The sequence below is a fragment of the Anabas testudineus genome, chromosome 6 (assembly GCF_900324465.2).
Source record: "Anabas testudineus chromosome 6, fAnaTes1.2, whole genome shotgun sequence".
NCBI lineage: Eukaryota > Metazoa > Chordata > Actinopteri > Anabantiformes > Anabantidae > Anabas > Anabas testudineus.
Window position 1 is genome coordinate 11,578,938 of NC_046615.1, and position 14,876 is coordinate 11,593,813.

At 38.4% G+C, this 14,876-nt stretch overlaps 2 protein-coding genes across 4 annotated transcripts; one reads left to right on the forward strand and one right to left on the reverse strand.

Annotated features, from left to right (window-relative positions):
* The first annotated feature begins 993 nt into the window (after positions 1–993).
* rbm28 (RNA binding motif protein 28) lies at positions 994–6,626 on the forward strand. Its single transcript, XM_026366601.1, is given in 21 exon segments — positions 994–1,315; positions 1,468–1,614; positions 1,716–1,834; positions 1,951–2,026; positions 2,150–2,242; positions 2,335–2,406; positions 2,578–2,680; positions 2,769–3,028; positions 3,110–3,179; positions 3,279–3,388; positions 3,485–3,558; positions 3,692–3,827; positions 4,137–4,201; positions 4,336–4,494; positions 4,655–4,774; positions 4,776–4,805; positions 4,892–4,966; positions 5,051–5,174; positions 5,473–5,611; positions 5,917–6,031; positions 6,188–6,626. Coding segments are annotated over 21 exon segments (2,340 nt in total). The 5' UTR covers positions 994–1,197; the 3' UTR covers positions 6,323–6,626.
* Positions 6,627–6,910: 284 nt separating this feature from the next.
* Positions 6,911–8,997, reverse strand: LOC113165986 (leptin-like). Of its 3 annotated transcripts, XM_026365845.2 has the most exons (4): positions 8,957–8,997; positions 8,645–8,809; positions 7,932–8,112; positions 6,911–7,838 (listed from the first exon to the last, which is right to left on the reverse strand). In XM_026365845.2, the coding sequence occupies exons 3-4, from the start codon at positions 8,079–8,081 to the stop codon at positions 7,503–7,505; spliced, it is 486 nt and encodes a 161-aa protein (XP_026221630.1). In that variant the 5' UTR covers positions 8,082–8,112; positions 8,645–8,809; positions 8,957–8,997; the 3' UTR covers positions 6,911–7,502. The 3 variants fall into 3 exon arrangements, with proteins under 3 accessions (XP_026221630.1, XP_026221631.1, XP_026221629.1); XM_026365846.2 differs by lacking the exons at positions 8,645–8,809; positions 8,957–8,997 and adding an exon at positions 8,218–8,628; XM_026365844.2 differs by lacking the exons at positions 8,645–8,809; positions 8,957–8,997 and having other exon boundaries at positions 7,932–8,628.
* Positions 8,998–14,876: the final 5,879 nt, after the last annotated feature.

A 14,876-nucleotide genomic window follows, 5' to 3' on the forward strand; every position in this document is an offset into this window, starting at 1 on the left:
TGAAGGATAGTATATTTGAAGTGATGCAGGTTTATCAGGACAGGAAAAAATATATATATCACAATGAGTCTGAAGGGTCCAGTACTTGACATTCTGATGTTCAGGGCAAACTCTTTTTTGTTTAGTTTTTTTGTTACATGGCGTTTCTTTCTTTACTCTTCGTGTTTGTTTACTGGTTGACTGTACACACGTCTTAGGGAGGAAAGTTACTGAATTACTTTGACTAAATGGTAACTTGTACATTTACAGTTCCTACATTGGCAGCAAAAAAAATGTTAAGAAGAAAGTAAATGTGAATATTTATAAACACTCTTCATAATGAACACTGTGAAGGAGGAAATGTGCTGTTGTGCATGTACTGTTTTGTACTTTCTTTGACATTTCCAACATCAGAAGTGTTCTCTGACATGTTTGTTTTAATTTTTTCAACATTGCATATGCACCTTAAGACAGAGGTGGCCACCATGTTGTTTTTCTAAACTGTTGACTTTTTGACACTCGGTGCCTTGCAGATATTGATACTACCTGTCTTTCTCTGTTACACTACACTGTACCAGTTAGCCTCCAAGATTAAATTTGTTTCAAGCTTTGTGTCACATAACTTCTTTTACATTTCAGATGTGTGCAATTATGTTGCTTTGCCTGTTTTCTCTTACCTTGTTTGTGGCTTGGAAATAAATAATGAAGGGGTGTTGTTTGAGTTTTAATGTTGTTTTAATGTTGTCTTGTATAATCTGTTATTTATAGAGGAGAAAATGACAAACCACTAAAATTATAAGTAAAGATAAAAAAATATATACTATAATATAAATAGTCATTTTGCTTGTCTCTCAACTAGCTGTTACCTGCATTTGTTGTGTTTGACGCTCTCCCATCATTTAATTTTGCTGTCAACGTTTAACCCTCCGGAGCAGCAGGTGGCGCCAGGAGCCGGGTTTGTCCGAACAAAAACGAAAAGTGACGAGTCGGTGACAGCTTCCGGTGACTTTCGAAGATGGCCGCTCACATGATGTAAACATGCGAAACCATGCGACCAAGTCCGGCAGCTAGTTTAGTTCAAGTTAAAACGCGGCGTGGCATGTATTGATCTCATTAATTTGTGTGATATCGGATAGTTTGACATTAGCTACCAGTGTCGGACTGTTGACAAATTAGAAATCAGTTTTTGAGTGACCAACGAGCTAACGCTAGACAGTCATGCCAGCGCAGACCATTTTCGTCGGTTCTCTTCCAGCTTCAGCTTCCAACGAACGTCTGGAGGAAATATTCTCTGAAATAGGTCCGATTAAACAGTGCTTCGTGGTCAGAGAGAAAGGTGATGCTGCTGCTATTTGTTCAGAGTATTACTACTAATATTCATAGCTAATGAGAACATTTATTCTGATATCAAGCGTGTAAATCCACCTTACTAAAAGTTATAACATGTATAATATTAACTTACAAAACTTTTTCTTGTTTATAATCCAGGCACAGAAAAATGTCGGGGATTTGGATATGTCACATATTCCATGGAGGAAGATGCGCAGAGAGCCTTGAAAGAAGTAAAAGAGTACGACGGGAAGAGACTTTCTCTGTCAGTGGCGAAAAAGAAAATCAAAGACAAAAAGAAAGCGGGTATGTGGGAATATATGTCCCAACACTAGCAATAGGTACAGCTCTCACATGAACTTATCTGATGACTGCATCTCGTAATCCTGATAATGTCTTTCATTTAGCAGCTAAAGAACCAGCTAAAGAACCAGCTGCAGTACCAGAGAAAAATGAGCAGCAATCCAAAGGCTTCAGGAAAAAACAAATGAAAGCGAGACTTATTATAAGAAACCTCAGCTTTAAGGTACAGTACTGTTGTGAAATGCATCAAACATACATCCACATTATGACCCATTCCTTTAATGTCATTCTTATTGGCTGAGAAACTGCTGGTTGAGATGTTGCGTATTTCTGTCACAGTGCTCCGAAGATGATCTGAAAGAAGTGTTTTCCAAGTTTGGAACCGTTCTTGAGTCCAAAATACCACTCAAACCTGGTAAAGTGCATTTAATTCTTACTAGATGTTAGAAATATTTGAAGTTACAGTGTGACTGTTGGTTAGGTCGATTGGTGACTCCCTTTATTAAATAATTATCTTCTTTTAAATTTTCTTTTCAAGATGGGAAGATGCGAGGATTTGCATTTGTTATGTTTAAAAATGTGCCTCAGGCAGCAAAAGCGCTTAATACTATGAACCTGAAGGAGATAAAAGGTCAGTGACTAAAACTCTAGTGTTGCTTTGTCAAACACTGGCTTTGAGAAGATCATGTGACGTAATTCTTAAATGTTACTGTTAATTTACAGGTCGGCAGGTAGCAGTCGACTGGGCTGTACCTAAGGACAAGTTTATTGCCACACAACATTCCTCAGGTGCAGGTATTGTAAACTGCCTGTTTGTTATGTATAATCCAATCCACAATAATTAGCTTTATGATTTATATAGTAAATGACAAGAAACTATAGTGAAATATTTTTTGTAATGGGGTACTCAAAATACATTGTCATTGAAGGATAATCATCATGAATACTGTTTTATTTATCTCATAGAAAATCAAAATGTAAAAGTGGAAACTGCAAAACAGTCAGACACAGAGAGTGACACTGACGATGAAAATGAAAAAAAGAAGCAAGCAGGACCTGCAAAGAAAAGGTGTGGACCTCAGAAATGTAGTACTTCTGTTCATTTGCCATCAGTTGGTGAAATAAGTGAATGACTTTTGATCCACATCTTTCTGCAGAGTCACTTCCAAAGCAGCTGTGCAGCAGGTGGAGGAATCCCAGTCAGATGATGAAGATGACAATGAGGAAGAAGACAGTGACGAGGATGAGGATGATGATGATGATGATGAAGACGAAAAAGAAGAAGATGATGATGATGAAGAAGAAGAAGATGATCATGACGATGATGATGATGATGATGGGAGCAGCCTTGATTCAAATGACGATGAAGATGAGAGTCAGGATGACGAGGAGGATGAGGACGACGAAGGTGACTCAGGTAGAAATTTCTACCACATTTTAATGTCTTAAGATGTAATTGAATCATTTTGCTAAAGTGCTTGTTTACTACTTTCTGTAGCGCAAAAAAAGAAAACCTCTAAGAAACTTCTCCCTTCAGATGTGAAAGAGGGCAGAACAGTTTTCATCAGGTTTGATTTTTCTCATTACGTAATCTTCAACCTGCTTTTATTTGCCACTATTTCTCATTTTGTTTCATTGTTGCCTCCTCACATTCCCTGCAAATGTAGGAACCTGTCCTTTGACACAGAAGACGAGGGTCTTGAAGAAGTACTCCTACAGTATGGGGAACTTAACTACATCAAGATTGTTGTCCATCCAGACACAGAACATTCAAAAGGTCAGAGGGCAGAACTTACGTATATGAACAATTTTTATATTTCATACTTTAGAAAAAGGGCTGAATGACTCACTTTGTGTTTCTTATTTTAACCAGGCTGTGCATTTGCTCAGTTTAAAACTAAAGAGGCTGCAGACAGATGCATAGCTGCAGCACAGGATGAAGCAGAGGTAATATGCATGAATAATGCATGACAGTTATTGCTTACATCTTCCTTTTATATGACACTGCATCATCTATTGTCCTATTTTGTTCAATGAGATGATGTTGCTACATGTTGTAAAGTGGGGTTACTTGATGCAGAATGGTGGCATCCGTGTAGATGGAAGGAAGCTGTTGATTGTGGCAGCAGTGACCAGAGAGGATGCTGCCAAGATGAAAGTGAACAAGGTGAAAGTAGAAACAGGTACAAGGAACATGTACCTGGCCAGAGAAGGATGTGAGTAAACCCCATTCTTATGCTTTCTTTCCAGTTTTCTCATAGCTCTATTTATTCACCTCAAACACTCAGTTTTACGACTAATTACCAATATTAAGAAATTGACTTAACATCTATAACATTACAAGTTAAATCTGGGAGCCAAGACTAACGCAGTTTGTCACGTCACAGCATGACGTAAGGAGAGACAATAAAAAATATCTTACTCAAATCAATCAAAGAACTACTTAAGGAAGCCATGTCTGGCTTTTGAGGTGCCTGAAAAATGATTGCAACTTTAATAATGCTGTTTTTGATTTCAACACCCAGTAATCCGTGCTGGAACCAAGGCTGCAGAGGGTGTGTCTGAAGCAGATATGGCCAAAAGAACCAGAGTGAGTTTGTTTTTCATCAACATTTTGTATGTTTGATATGATTTTCTTTTATGTTGAACAGTTTTTTTGGACTTCTAATCTCCAGATATACTCCTGTGTTGACTCATACCTTTGTTGTCATGTATTCCTCTTAGTTTGAAGAAATAAAGAGGGCCAAGCTTCGAGACATAAATGTGTTTGTGTCAAAGACTCGTCTGTGTGTCCATAATCTGCCCAAGTCGGTGGACAATAAGAAACTCAAATCCCTCTGCCTTCAGGCTGTAAAAGGAGCAAAGGGAGTCCGCATTACAGAAGTGAGAAACATGAATAACCCTTCTAAAAATCTGTTGGTGTTTGTAATATTTATGTTTGGCTGTAACAGAATGAAAACCTTTGTACCTGTGTGACCACTAGGGGGTGTTGTTGTCATTCTTGCTCACGTTGTTTGTGCGTTCCCTTCCTTTCTCCTTTTAGTGTCGAGTGATGTATGACAAAAAGCCACAGAAGGGTCAGGTGATGGGACAGTCGTTAGGTTATGGATTTGTTCAGTTCCAAGAGCATGAACCTGCACTCGCCACACTTCGTTACCTAAACTAATAACCCTGACATCTTTGGCTCACATAAGGTACATTTTTGTAACAAAGTGCTTAAGTGCTGAGATTGATAAGCATGTTCAGAAGCCTAAGTATGTGTTTGTACGTGATTCCGCAGAGACCTATTGTCGAGTTTTCCCTGGAGGATTCAAGGAAACTCAAGATAAAAGAAATGCGACAACAAAAAAACAAGGTTTGTTTCTGTAAATTCAGGACACGTACATCTACAAGTTTTTTTTTTTTTTTTTTAAATAACCCTCTGTGGATATTTTTGCAGGAGTTTTTACAAAATCGGCCTTTCAAAGGAAAACAGCATTCACAGACATCTGGAGACGACAAAGGGCCCAGGAAAAGTGGAAGCAAACCACAATCCTCATTGGAGCAGATGGGAAAGCAGCGAGGTATCAAAATATTATTTCAGTATTGGACATATGGATCTCAGGCAGATTAAAGGGTTGCTGCTTCCAGTGATGTGACAGCTTTTGTTATTGTTGTGTTTGTTTATGTTTGTTCTATTGACCACATACATGCTGTCTGACATTACAGCACACTACTGCTGTGGAGAGTCTGTGTTACCTCTGCCTGACTGTTAACACTGAGTTAAACTCAACTAAACACAGTGTTTTTAATTTTGCTGTCACCTTCATCTTCTTTCTTAATTCTAAAGAATTTCCCTCTGTCTACTTCTGTGTTTATCAGCTCCTCCTCAAAATAAGAAGAAAGACGGGAACTATTCCGGCTTTCAAACAAACCCTGAGGTCGAACATGTTGATTTAGAGAATGGAAAAAAAAGAAGGAAGGTTCTACCATTGCCTTCACATCGGGGACCTAAGATCAGGTAGTTTTATTTGTGTGCGTGCATGTGTGTGCGTGTATTTTCTAATTAAATATGGCCCTAGCTCATTTGGATCACTTCATATTTTTTAATTGGAGAGACAGCGTCTTGTTTGTTTGTGACATTGTTCTCATGTGTTTGCTGATCTTCCTCTTCGTGGGCCTGTTTAGTGAGTTATCCAACTAACAATGCTGTTTACCCTAAACATTATGTAGCTTTTCCCCACATAGTAACTGAAGTAACCTGATTTTACCCTTCCTCAACTGTGGACATCAGGTCTTAATTACACACTGAACTGTCTTTTGCAGAATGCGTGATAAAGGAAAGCAGCAAGCCCCGCCACCAAAAAAGGCAAGACCTGGATCTAAAAGGAAGGAGCATCAAAAACGACACTTGGAAAAGCCTACAGAGCCAAGAAACCAGGTCTGTACATGTTCTGTTATATATGCTGGGCTCATGTTCACAAAGCAAAGAGTTGCTGTTGGAGCACTTAAAATAACATTTAAAAACACACTATCATATTGTGAGTTTACGTCAGAGCTAATTTTATTTTGTTGTTTTTTTTTTTCTTTTTTCCAGAAGGCAGCAAAGAAACATTTCAGGAGCAGAGATGGCGACCGTTTTGACAGCCTGGTAGAGCAGTACAAGAAGAAACTCATGGGGAACAGTGACAAGAATACAAGTATCAAAAGAAGCAAGTGGTTTGATAGTTAATTGTTTGTGTGAGTGAGTGTATGAGAGTGTGTGTGTTTGAGAAATCTTAAATTTCAACCACAACAGAGGTCCTGTATATTTGACATCCTGAGCTTTTAGAATAAATACTCTGGTTCTCATGTATCAGTTTTATGTGAAGTGTACAGTCAATGATTCTTTGTTGGAAACTGTACTTTGGCTTGTCTTCATCACTGCCCACATTTCTGCTTGTTTTTACTCCTATAATAACCTGAAATGTGTAAGTACAGTTTTTTTTCTCTGTGTGCAAGTATTTTTTTTAAATGGAAAATATATTGAAATACCAGAACTTGTGAGTTTTTGTTTTGATATTTACTAGTTGGTATTAGGTATATATTTGTGGTATGATTCAAAAATGTGTCTAACGTCGTCAAACATTTGCTTGCTTAATGTTCTTAACCAGAGTTAATCATAAGCTGATAGCTCTGGATAAACACTTCCCACTCATGAACCCTGAATATAGGAGTGGAACAAGACACGAACACGCACAGAGGACATAATACATTAACCTGGTCTAAGCCCCTTTTTTTGCCTTATTACACAAGACTCAAAAAATGGCAAATACAAGAATACATTTACAAAATATTTATTCACAGTTTAAATTCAGTAGTTATAAAAAAATACTGTCAATTGTATAAAACGATACAAAATTGATACATATAAATAGCCATTTTGGAAGAGCGGATAATATTGCACTGAACGTTTCTCTTTAGCCCTCCTCCTCTTAACAAACACACCTGTTATTCTTGGCCATTTTCCACATGTTTTCAGGAGTTTCCAGCGATTACATCATTGATCAGCCTGATGTTTTCCTTTGGCTGCAGTTGACTGATGCAGATATTTGACTGAATTAACACGAAGATCCCAATTCTCATGATACAGTAATATAAACCTACGAGCAGCTGGTTTCTTTGTGTGCAACGTATACTGCAGATCAGTTTGCCTCTAAACATCCCTGTGGAAACTGCTGCGAACATGCTGACAGCAAAAGCTTTTTTTTTTTTCTTCTTTTTTTTTTTACAAAATATTTAGCAATATCATTAGATAAATAAATACATATATAAATAAGTGCGTGATCAAGAATACATTTCCTTCAAAGCATGTCAGATATCGCAGATGCAGACAAACAACTACTTACTACTTATTGATCCTAATATCTTTCTCAGCAAGTCTCAAGATGATCCAGATTTTTCAGCAGTATATTGAGGAACTGCTTCACTCTCATGAGAGCCTCGATGGTCACGGTGAGATTGAACCCCTTTTGACTCTGCAAGTCTTGCAGAGGCCCTGGCGTTAAAGGTTTTGGCCGCTGTTCGGCGCAGTGTCCCTGCCTCCACTGATGGAGGTAGCCCGTCAATGAGGACATTTCAGTCTTGACCTGGGAGACCCCATTAAATGTGTCAGAGATCAGACTGTTGTAACCCTCCAAGACCGTGACTACAGAAGAAGAACCATCCAGATTATCAGCAGGTTGACTGGGTATCAGGCCAGCGAGGACCTGCAGCGAGACAGAATGAGATTCAGTCAAACACAATGCAACTTTTGTTAACACTTACGATTCTGTCACCATAAACAGGACTAAAAACCTTACCTGGAAATCTTTGTCCAGCCTAACTACCAGCTGTTCTGCCATCCATTTCACTTTTGATTTCATTTTCACTACTTCCACTGGCAGAGGTGCTGCTGTGCCCACACTTAAGAGTTGCAGCAGAGAAAACAGGAGCAGAAGAGTGTAGTCCATGGTTCCCAGGATGCACAAAATTCAGAAAATCCTAGGAGAAGATTCAAATCAGACATGATTAAAAAACTTATTCTTCCTTTAATGTTCTTTATCGTTTCCAAGTTTCATTTGCTGTGTCACCACTGTGTAATCTCACCAAGTTCATATGAGCCTGCTGTCATTTTTTACCCCTTCCTCCCATTAATTTGCTCAATGTGTTTGTTCATAGCAGCAAATATTTGTGATAGCAACACCTGTGAATTTCCGGCTGTGTAACTGTTACAAAGATCAACAGATTTGCCTAGTGCTTTTATTCTCAAGCCAGAGTTTTCCAAATTTCAACATGTTGTATAAAAAAAAGAAGGAAGGATAAGCTCATAAAAACCTCAGCTTGAGCTACAAGATAGACCAACTATAATGAACAAGAATTTATCTATAAAACAACACATGGCATCTAAAATAAAAAGTTTTTAAACATCCCAGAATGCTGTTAACAGATGTAGTTAGATAGTGAAGTAACAATGGAAGAGTTGGAGTGCGAGGAAAGAGATGAGCAGTGAGATGAAGAGGAGAGTTAACCTTACCTTAGCTGGTCGCTGCCGTTATGCCACTGTTAGGCTCCATCAGGGTATCTTATAGTCAAGCTGTTGACTCATCTCTTAGTCACCTCTCTATGACCCCCATTCCCCTTCTAATCCACCCACTCACTTACCTCTCTCCATCTCATACCCCTGAATCCCCCAGTGGCTCTGGGAGAGAAGGGAGACATGTATTTGCAGCATATTTTTGGTAACTAGTCACAGGGAGAAAATGTACACAAACAATTCAAAGTCAAAAGATTCTTTCCCCTTTTATAAAGAGGTGATTAGAAAGTTAAACATGTGCCTTAGTCTTACAGTGGTCACTTAAACCTTCCCGGTGAAGCAGGGGCTTTTACTTTTGCTCCAGCAACAATTTCTAAAGGATGAGGAATAGGAATATGTGACCACACTGTTGCAAATCCAGAATTACAACACTCCCATCTCCTTGCACAAGTGATAATACATTACTGATCTGAATAAGCATTTTTCTAATCCTGTGACTCCAGAGACATGTACAGTGTGACTAACTAATCAACAGGGTTTTTATGTCATATCCTGTACTGACACTTGGCTCCATTGATATTTTCTGAACATTGCCCAGTGTCACAGGTGACATTGGGCAATAAAGATGCTCTTTCCAACTAATGTTTATTTAGTATCTATCGTAACACAGCATGTCTAGGAACACTACTGCAGCAAATCTGACATTTTTAGCATTGTATATCATTAATTCTATTTTAGTTGATATCGATGATAAGTTCTTGTATGTTTATTTATGGTCAATGTGAAATAATCAATTGATTTTTTGTGACGGCCAAGCCACACACAGGGTAATTGAGTCACAGGGCACACAAACACTCACACACTTGCGATTGAATTAACTCAAACATATTTTCAGCTGGCATTTTTCATGTGTTCATCACACCAGAAAAAAACTAAACAAACAAACAACAAAAAAAAAAACATAAATATATTTTGAAATGTCACATTTTCTTGCAATCTGATGTTGCATCAGTTTCAGAATAGATAATAGATTGTTTTGTAGAAAATACATTTTTACACAATAATTGTGGTTATTGATGTTTTTTTATGAAAGAAAAATCTTGTTTAAGATTCTTCTTTTCCCAGTACACATTAATAGTCATACATGCCAGCTGCACAGGAATCACACTGACGTACAGTATGCAGTAATAATGCAGCAGTGGTCTTCCAGTGAATAACATGATCAGTCATCATGCCAGATGTTTTATGGCTTCCTGAATTTACAGATTATCTCATCTATTCCATCGATTACTACACTGTTTCAGTTGGAAGCACATGTTGGCTGCATCTCTGTCCTGGGGAGAGACTGAGAAGAGTAAGTTTCTGTTTCTCTGAACTACCAAGAGGGTCAGAGAGGCTAGGCTCCATATGTGTTAGAGGAAAGTTTGGATCCAAAGGGAACACAACTAAAACTCAAGCGTCATTTCACTACTCCCTAAAGGCAACTTACAGTAAATCCTGCATACTCTTAACTACCTTGTGCACATGCATACACACTCTCTCACAGAGACACAAAGCCCTCATAAAACTGTTAATACTTGTTCATTGCCACACCTGGGGCAGAATAAACAGACATGAGATTGGATCTCAAAATTGTTGGGAAAAGACACTGTGAGAGACATGTTTCTGGGAAGAAAAGTAAAGGGGTGACAGGGTCCCATTTGTATTTTGAACGGGAATCGTCTATTATTCATGATGGAAAAACATGTAGGAATGAAGGGAAACATGATTGGATGAACAGTTTCCAAATATTGTTAAAAAAAAACTTTTTCTGAGCTCTTCTCTGGTTCAGGCTCCATTGCCGGCAAACGAGCTGACATCTGGGATGAATTAAAAACTGCCTGTCACTAAAACTATTTTTAAAACGGCGTTTCGCCTACCAGTATGTGACGTCTCAGTATGCAGGAAACAAGATAGTGTTGGTGGGACTTGACTAAGTTATGTCTTTTTGCCACAGAGTGGAATACACAGTCATCACACAGGCTCTCGTGAGCGAACCAGTAAACAAACAGGGCTGCCACGTTTCATTTTAATACTTGAGATGGATCTGTAGTGTCTGTGGTATTGATTTAACCTCAAAGGTTAATCACAATGTTTATCCCTCTTTTAAGTTGGTTCAGCATTAAACATATCATGAAAGGAATGAGTCAAAGTTATTTCCTTTTTGTCAGTTAATAAACGTCTTTGTTTAGTCCAGCACGCACAAACTGCTTCCGAACAGCCAACATCCACATTTTTACTTTTGTATAGTTTCATGGCTCCAGAGTTTTATATCAGGATGTGCCGTTTTATCCATGTGATCACGGAGGATCAGTGAAACTGCATCACTGAAGGACAAGACGTCAACTCCTGGAATGTGACAGAAGGACACTGCAAGGCCTCATTAATAATTCATGAGGACTTTGTGTCACATGACTTATGGGAGCACATGAGTCACAGTCTCATAAAAAAAAGAAAAAAAAACCCCTCACTGGCCATTTTAATAGGTACACCTGTAGAATCAAATGCAAAATACAGCAGCTCTGCTACAAATTCTACTCTTACAAGGTTTTAATTTCTCAGTTTTTGTAAATAGGGTCGTCAACATGTTAGAAACACTTGTTAATGTAATGCCGTCCAGTCCCACTATGACCTTAATAATAAACATATAGTAGAATCATCACCTTTCAGACAGTTTCAACAAAAAAAAAAAACCTGGTATAAACACTTCCACGCAGTGAAACCTTTGTGTTCAGCCCTCTAAAGTTACTGTTTCCTGTGAGTCACAGGAAAGCTGGGAAGTTGGATTCATTGATCCTGCATGTGCTGCCCTGCATAATGTCTTGTTTTCACACCCCATATCCGTCTGTGACATAATCACCATAAAGCCTGTCTGAAAAGACCTGACTCAGCGTTTTTGTTGGAGGACTTTGCACAATCAGAAAGTAAAATTATGTAAAAGTCCAGTCACAGCACACAGGAGTCCTGCTGAGTAACGAGTGCCACAGGTCGTTTTTTTCTCATTTAAAAATATTTAAGCACCTGAGTAAGTTAAAGTGTGAATCATGCTATGAAAGTTAAAGAAATGTTTCAGGGTTTATTGGATTGCAGATGCTCTTCCCCACCAGCAAATGATCAGCAAGTGGCTTCACGTTTCTGTGGATTTTGAGTATTAGATTTTAAACAAGCTAATTGCTGTTGTTGTTGGGTCTGCAGTAAAATAAAAAGCTCCAGTCAGGTGAGGTGACTGATGCAAAGTCTTCTTATTTGGAAATGGATTACTGTTTTCATTTCACTTCAGTTTATATATGTACCAAATCTTAAGGCATTTGACAGCGCATGGTTTAAGACCTTACAGAATAAAACAATAGAACTATACATTATACAGAAAATTCAACAGTCCCATTTTGAGCAAGCACTAGATGACAGTGTAGAGGAAAAACCCCATCCACTATCTGCATCAACTGGTTAGAGTGAGTGGAAAGTGGAGAGACAACAACAGACAGACAATACACTGGGCAGATTGGTTGGGCCAGTAACTGCATACTAGAAACATACAGCTCCAAGGCGAGGACACCTGCAGAACATTACAGACAGAGGGAGACAGAGAGGAGGAAGCACAACTACAGGAGACACAAAGTTAATCACATGTAATGGTGGCATGGGGAGAGGAGAGGAGAGGAGAGGAGAGGAGAGTGAATTACAACAAATGCATGGACTAGTTTTTCAGCATCACTTTGAGACAGGATGCTCCTAATTTTATCAATATTCGTCATGTGGAAGGAGGCAGTTCTAGAGATTTCTTTAAAGTATGAGGTAAAGGACAGATCATGATCAAAGATTTCATCCTGAGTAACTATCCAATTACAGGGTATGAGTTAGAGTCTATTAAAAACCCTGTAGACCACATTGAATAAAATATAATGCCAGAAAATCATTTGTATGACCTTTGTGTGTTATGGAACACTGCACATGTACACTTATCTACAAAGCAATCCTACACCTGAAAACACACTTGTGCAAAACATACAGACACACACCGAGGCCTTGGCAGGTCTTGACAAACACACTGACTCATAATCAAAGTGGAGATCTGAAATCAAAGCCATCACGCAGACACATGTTCTCCTGGACACGATGCCTGGAACAGATTCTTTTGCAGGACTGGGAATGAGTAAATACAGACGACGCAGCTGAAATCAGTCAAGGTGCAGCCAGTCGATGCATGAGTAGCAGGGGTGGCACAATAACACAAATTTAACACTGAAGTACAAAGGTACAGATGAGGACTGGAAGACAATAAAGTAGAAATGTACAAAACCACAGTACAAGTGCCACCAGATTTAAGGAGAGTTCAATGTGTTGGACTTTAAGTCTGAGAAAAGTACGTATGAAACTCCCAAGTAGGAGGCCATACATTAGTTCTAGGGGACTGAAAGACAGTGAACGTGGTTCTGTGGTCAGAGAAATGTTCATGTTGCAGCTTGTATTTATTTTCTTGCATAATCAGGGATCTTCGTGACAACGATGTCCATTCAGATGCAGAAGTCAGCACCTTGGGTCACATAGACACAGAGCGTGTGAGCTTGACTTGTCCGCCTGCAGTCCAGATCTGACTCTTATTGGAAACGTTTGGCATCATTTGGAAAAAGAGGATCAGACAGCCGTGACCACAAACTGTTGATCAGCTTAAGTCTTGTATCCCACCTGCTGGAGCCTGTTGTCAGATAAATAAGCAAGTGAACAAATCACAGATTTGAGTTTTTACTGCGTTCTATACAAAATAGTCTAAAGGTAAAACTAAGTTGTTCCATCCCCCAGCATAAAGAAAGCCGGCCTTCTTTCCAAAGCTTTGTGAAATAGTTTGAGTCAGGAGATGAAGACAGTTCAATAATGTTTGTTTGTGTGTGTGTTTACTGGAAGCCAACATGCATCACTGCTGTGTGTACCACCTGTTTTTTTTTTTTTGGTTTGCATGATACCAAAGAACTTGTTGCAGAATGGTTAGAGGAAATGACACATTTCTGTTTATTAAGGCAGCATGTCCACGGGAGCTCTTAACGTTTTCCCTTAACCCTTGTGTAATGTTCATATTCCGGCTACAAATCCACTTATTGTGGGTTTTATAGACCTGAGACGCTGAGAGAGGAGTTTTAAGACTACTTATCTACAACACTGTACACAAAATACTCAACAGGTGTTTACTTCACCTCAATTACAAGATGTTTAGGCTACATGTTTGCTTAGAATTTGACCTCTTTGCCTCCATAAGGTCACATGTACCAATAAAGGTTCAGTTGTTTTTTTGAATATTTGTCTGAAGAAACAACATAAATCAAGACGTAGTGAAATAAAGCATCTTTATTCTGAAGAAATTAAAGTATCGTAGGTTTTTATGATTACTGAGCTTTTGTCTTAAAGAGACAGGAATGGAAAAGGAATTCTAAACATCCAAGACACACAACTATGCCACTTCATTTTCTACAGTAGGCGACTGCATGTGCTGCACACAACTAACCCTCAGTAGTCATAAATGCTGATCCTAGTTGCACCCTTATCATGTTGACAGACATATTTGTTGGCTCATTTTCAAGAGAACTTTGTTTTTTCCCTATTTGTTGACTTATACCTGGAGATTTATTAGGTCTATTATACATTAATGTGCAAATGAATGCATGGTTACACTGAATTATATGTCCTGTGTACAGCCAAAGAACCGTTTAACATTTAGCAAATGTTACATCTGGGTTATATTATTATATTATTATTTATATTATTATATTATACTATTATTGCACTTTCAGTATTGGTTTGAGTTTACCATTGATAACTAAAGAAAGTTCCTTATTTAGACATTGTATATACTTCACACCATCAAACTCATAATCATCCTTGCAACTGTATCCGTGGATTTGTTTGTGTGTGGATTCAAGTCAAATGTCCTCATTCAAAAAACAACAACAACAACAAAACAAAAAAACAACTTGAGCAATGCTGCCATCTTCTGGGTGAATTATATAGCGTTGCAGGTGCATTTAAAATAGAGGTAATGGGAATTAATGCTGGTCCTCAGAATAAAGATACCTGCTGTTTTTTTGGTTTATTTTTCAAGTCAGGGAATAATTTAAATCTTGGATAAAAGTTTAAAGCAGTTTATTTGGGAGGAAAGAAGCTTTACAGTGGACAAACATAACCAGAATGAGGATCGTTGGAA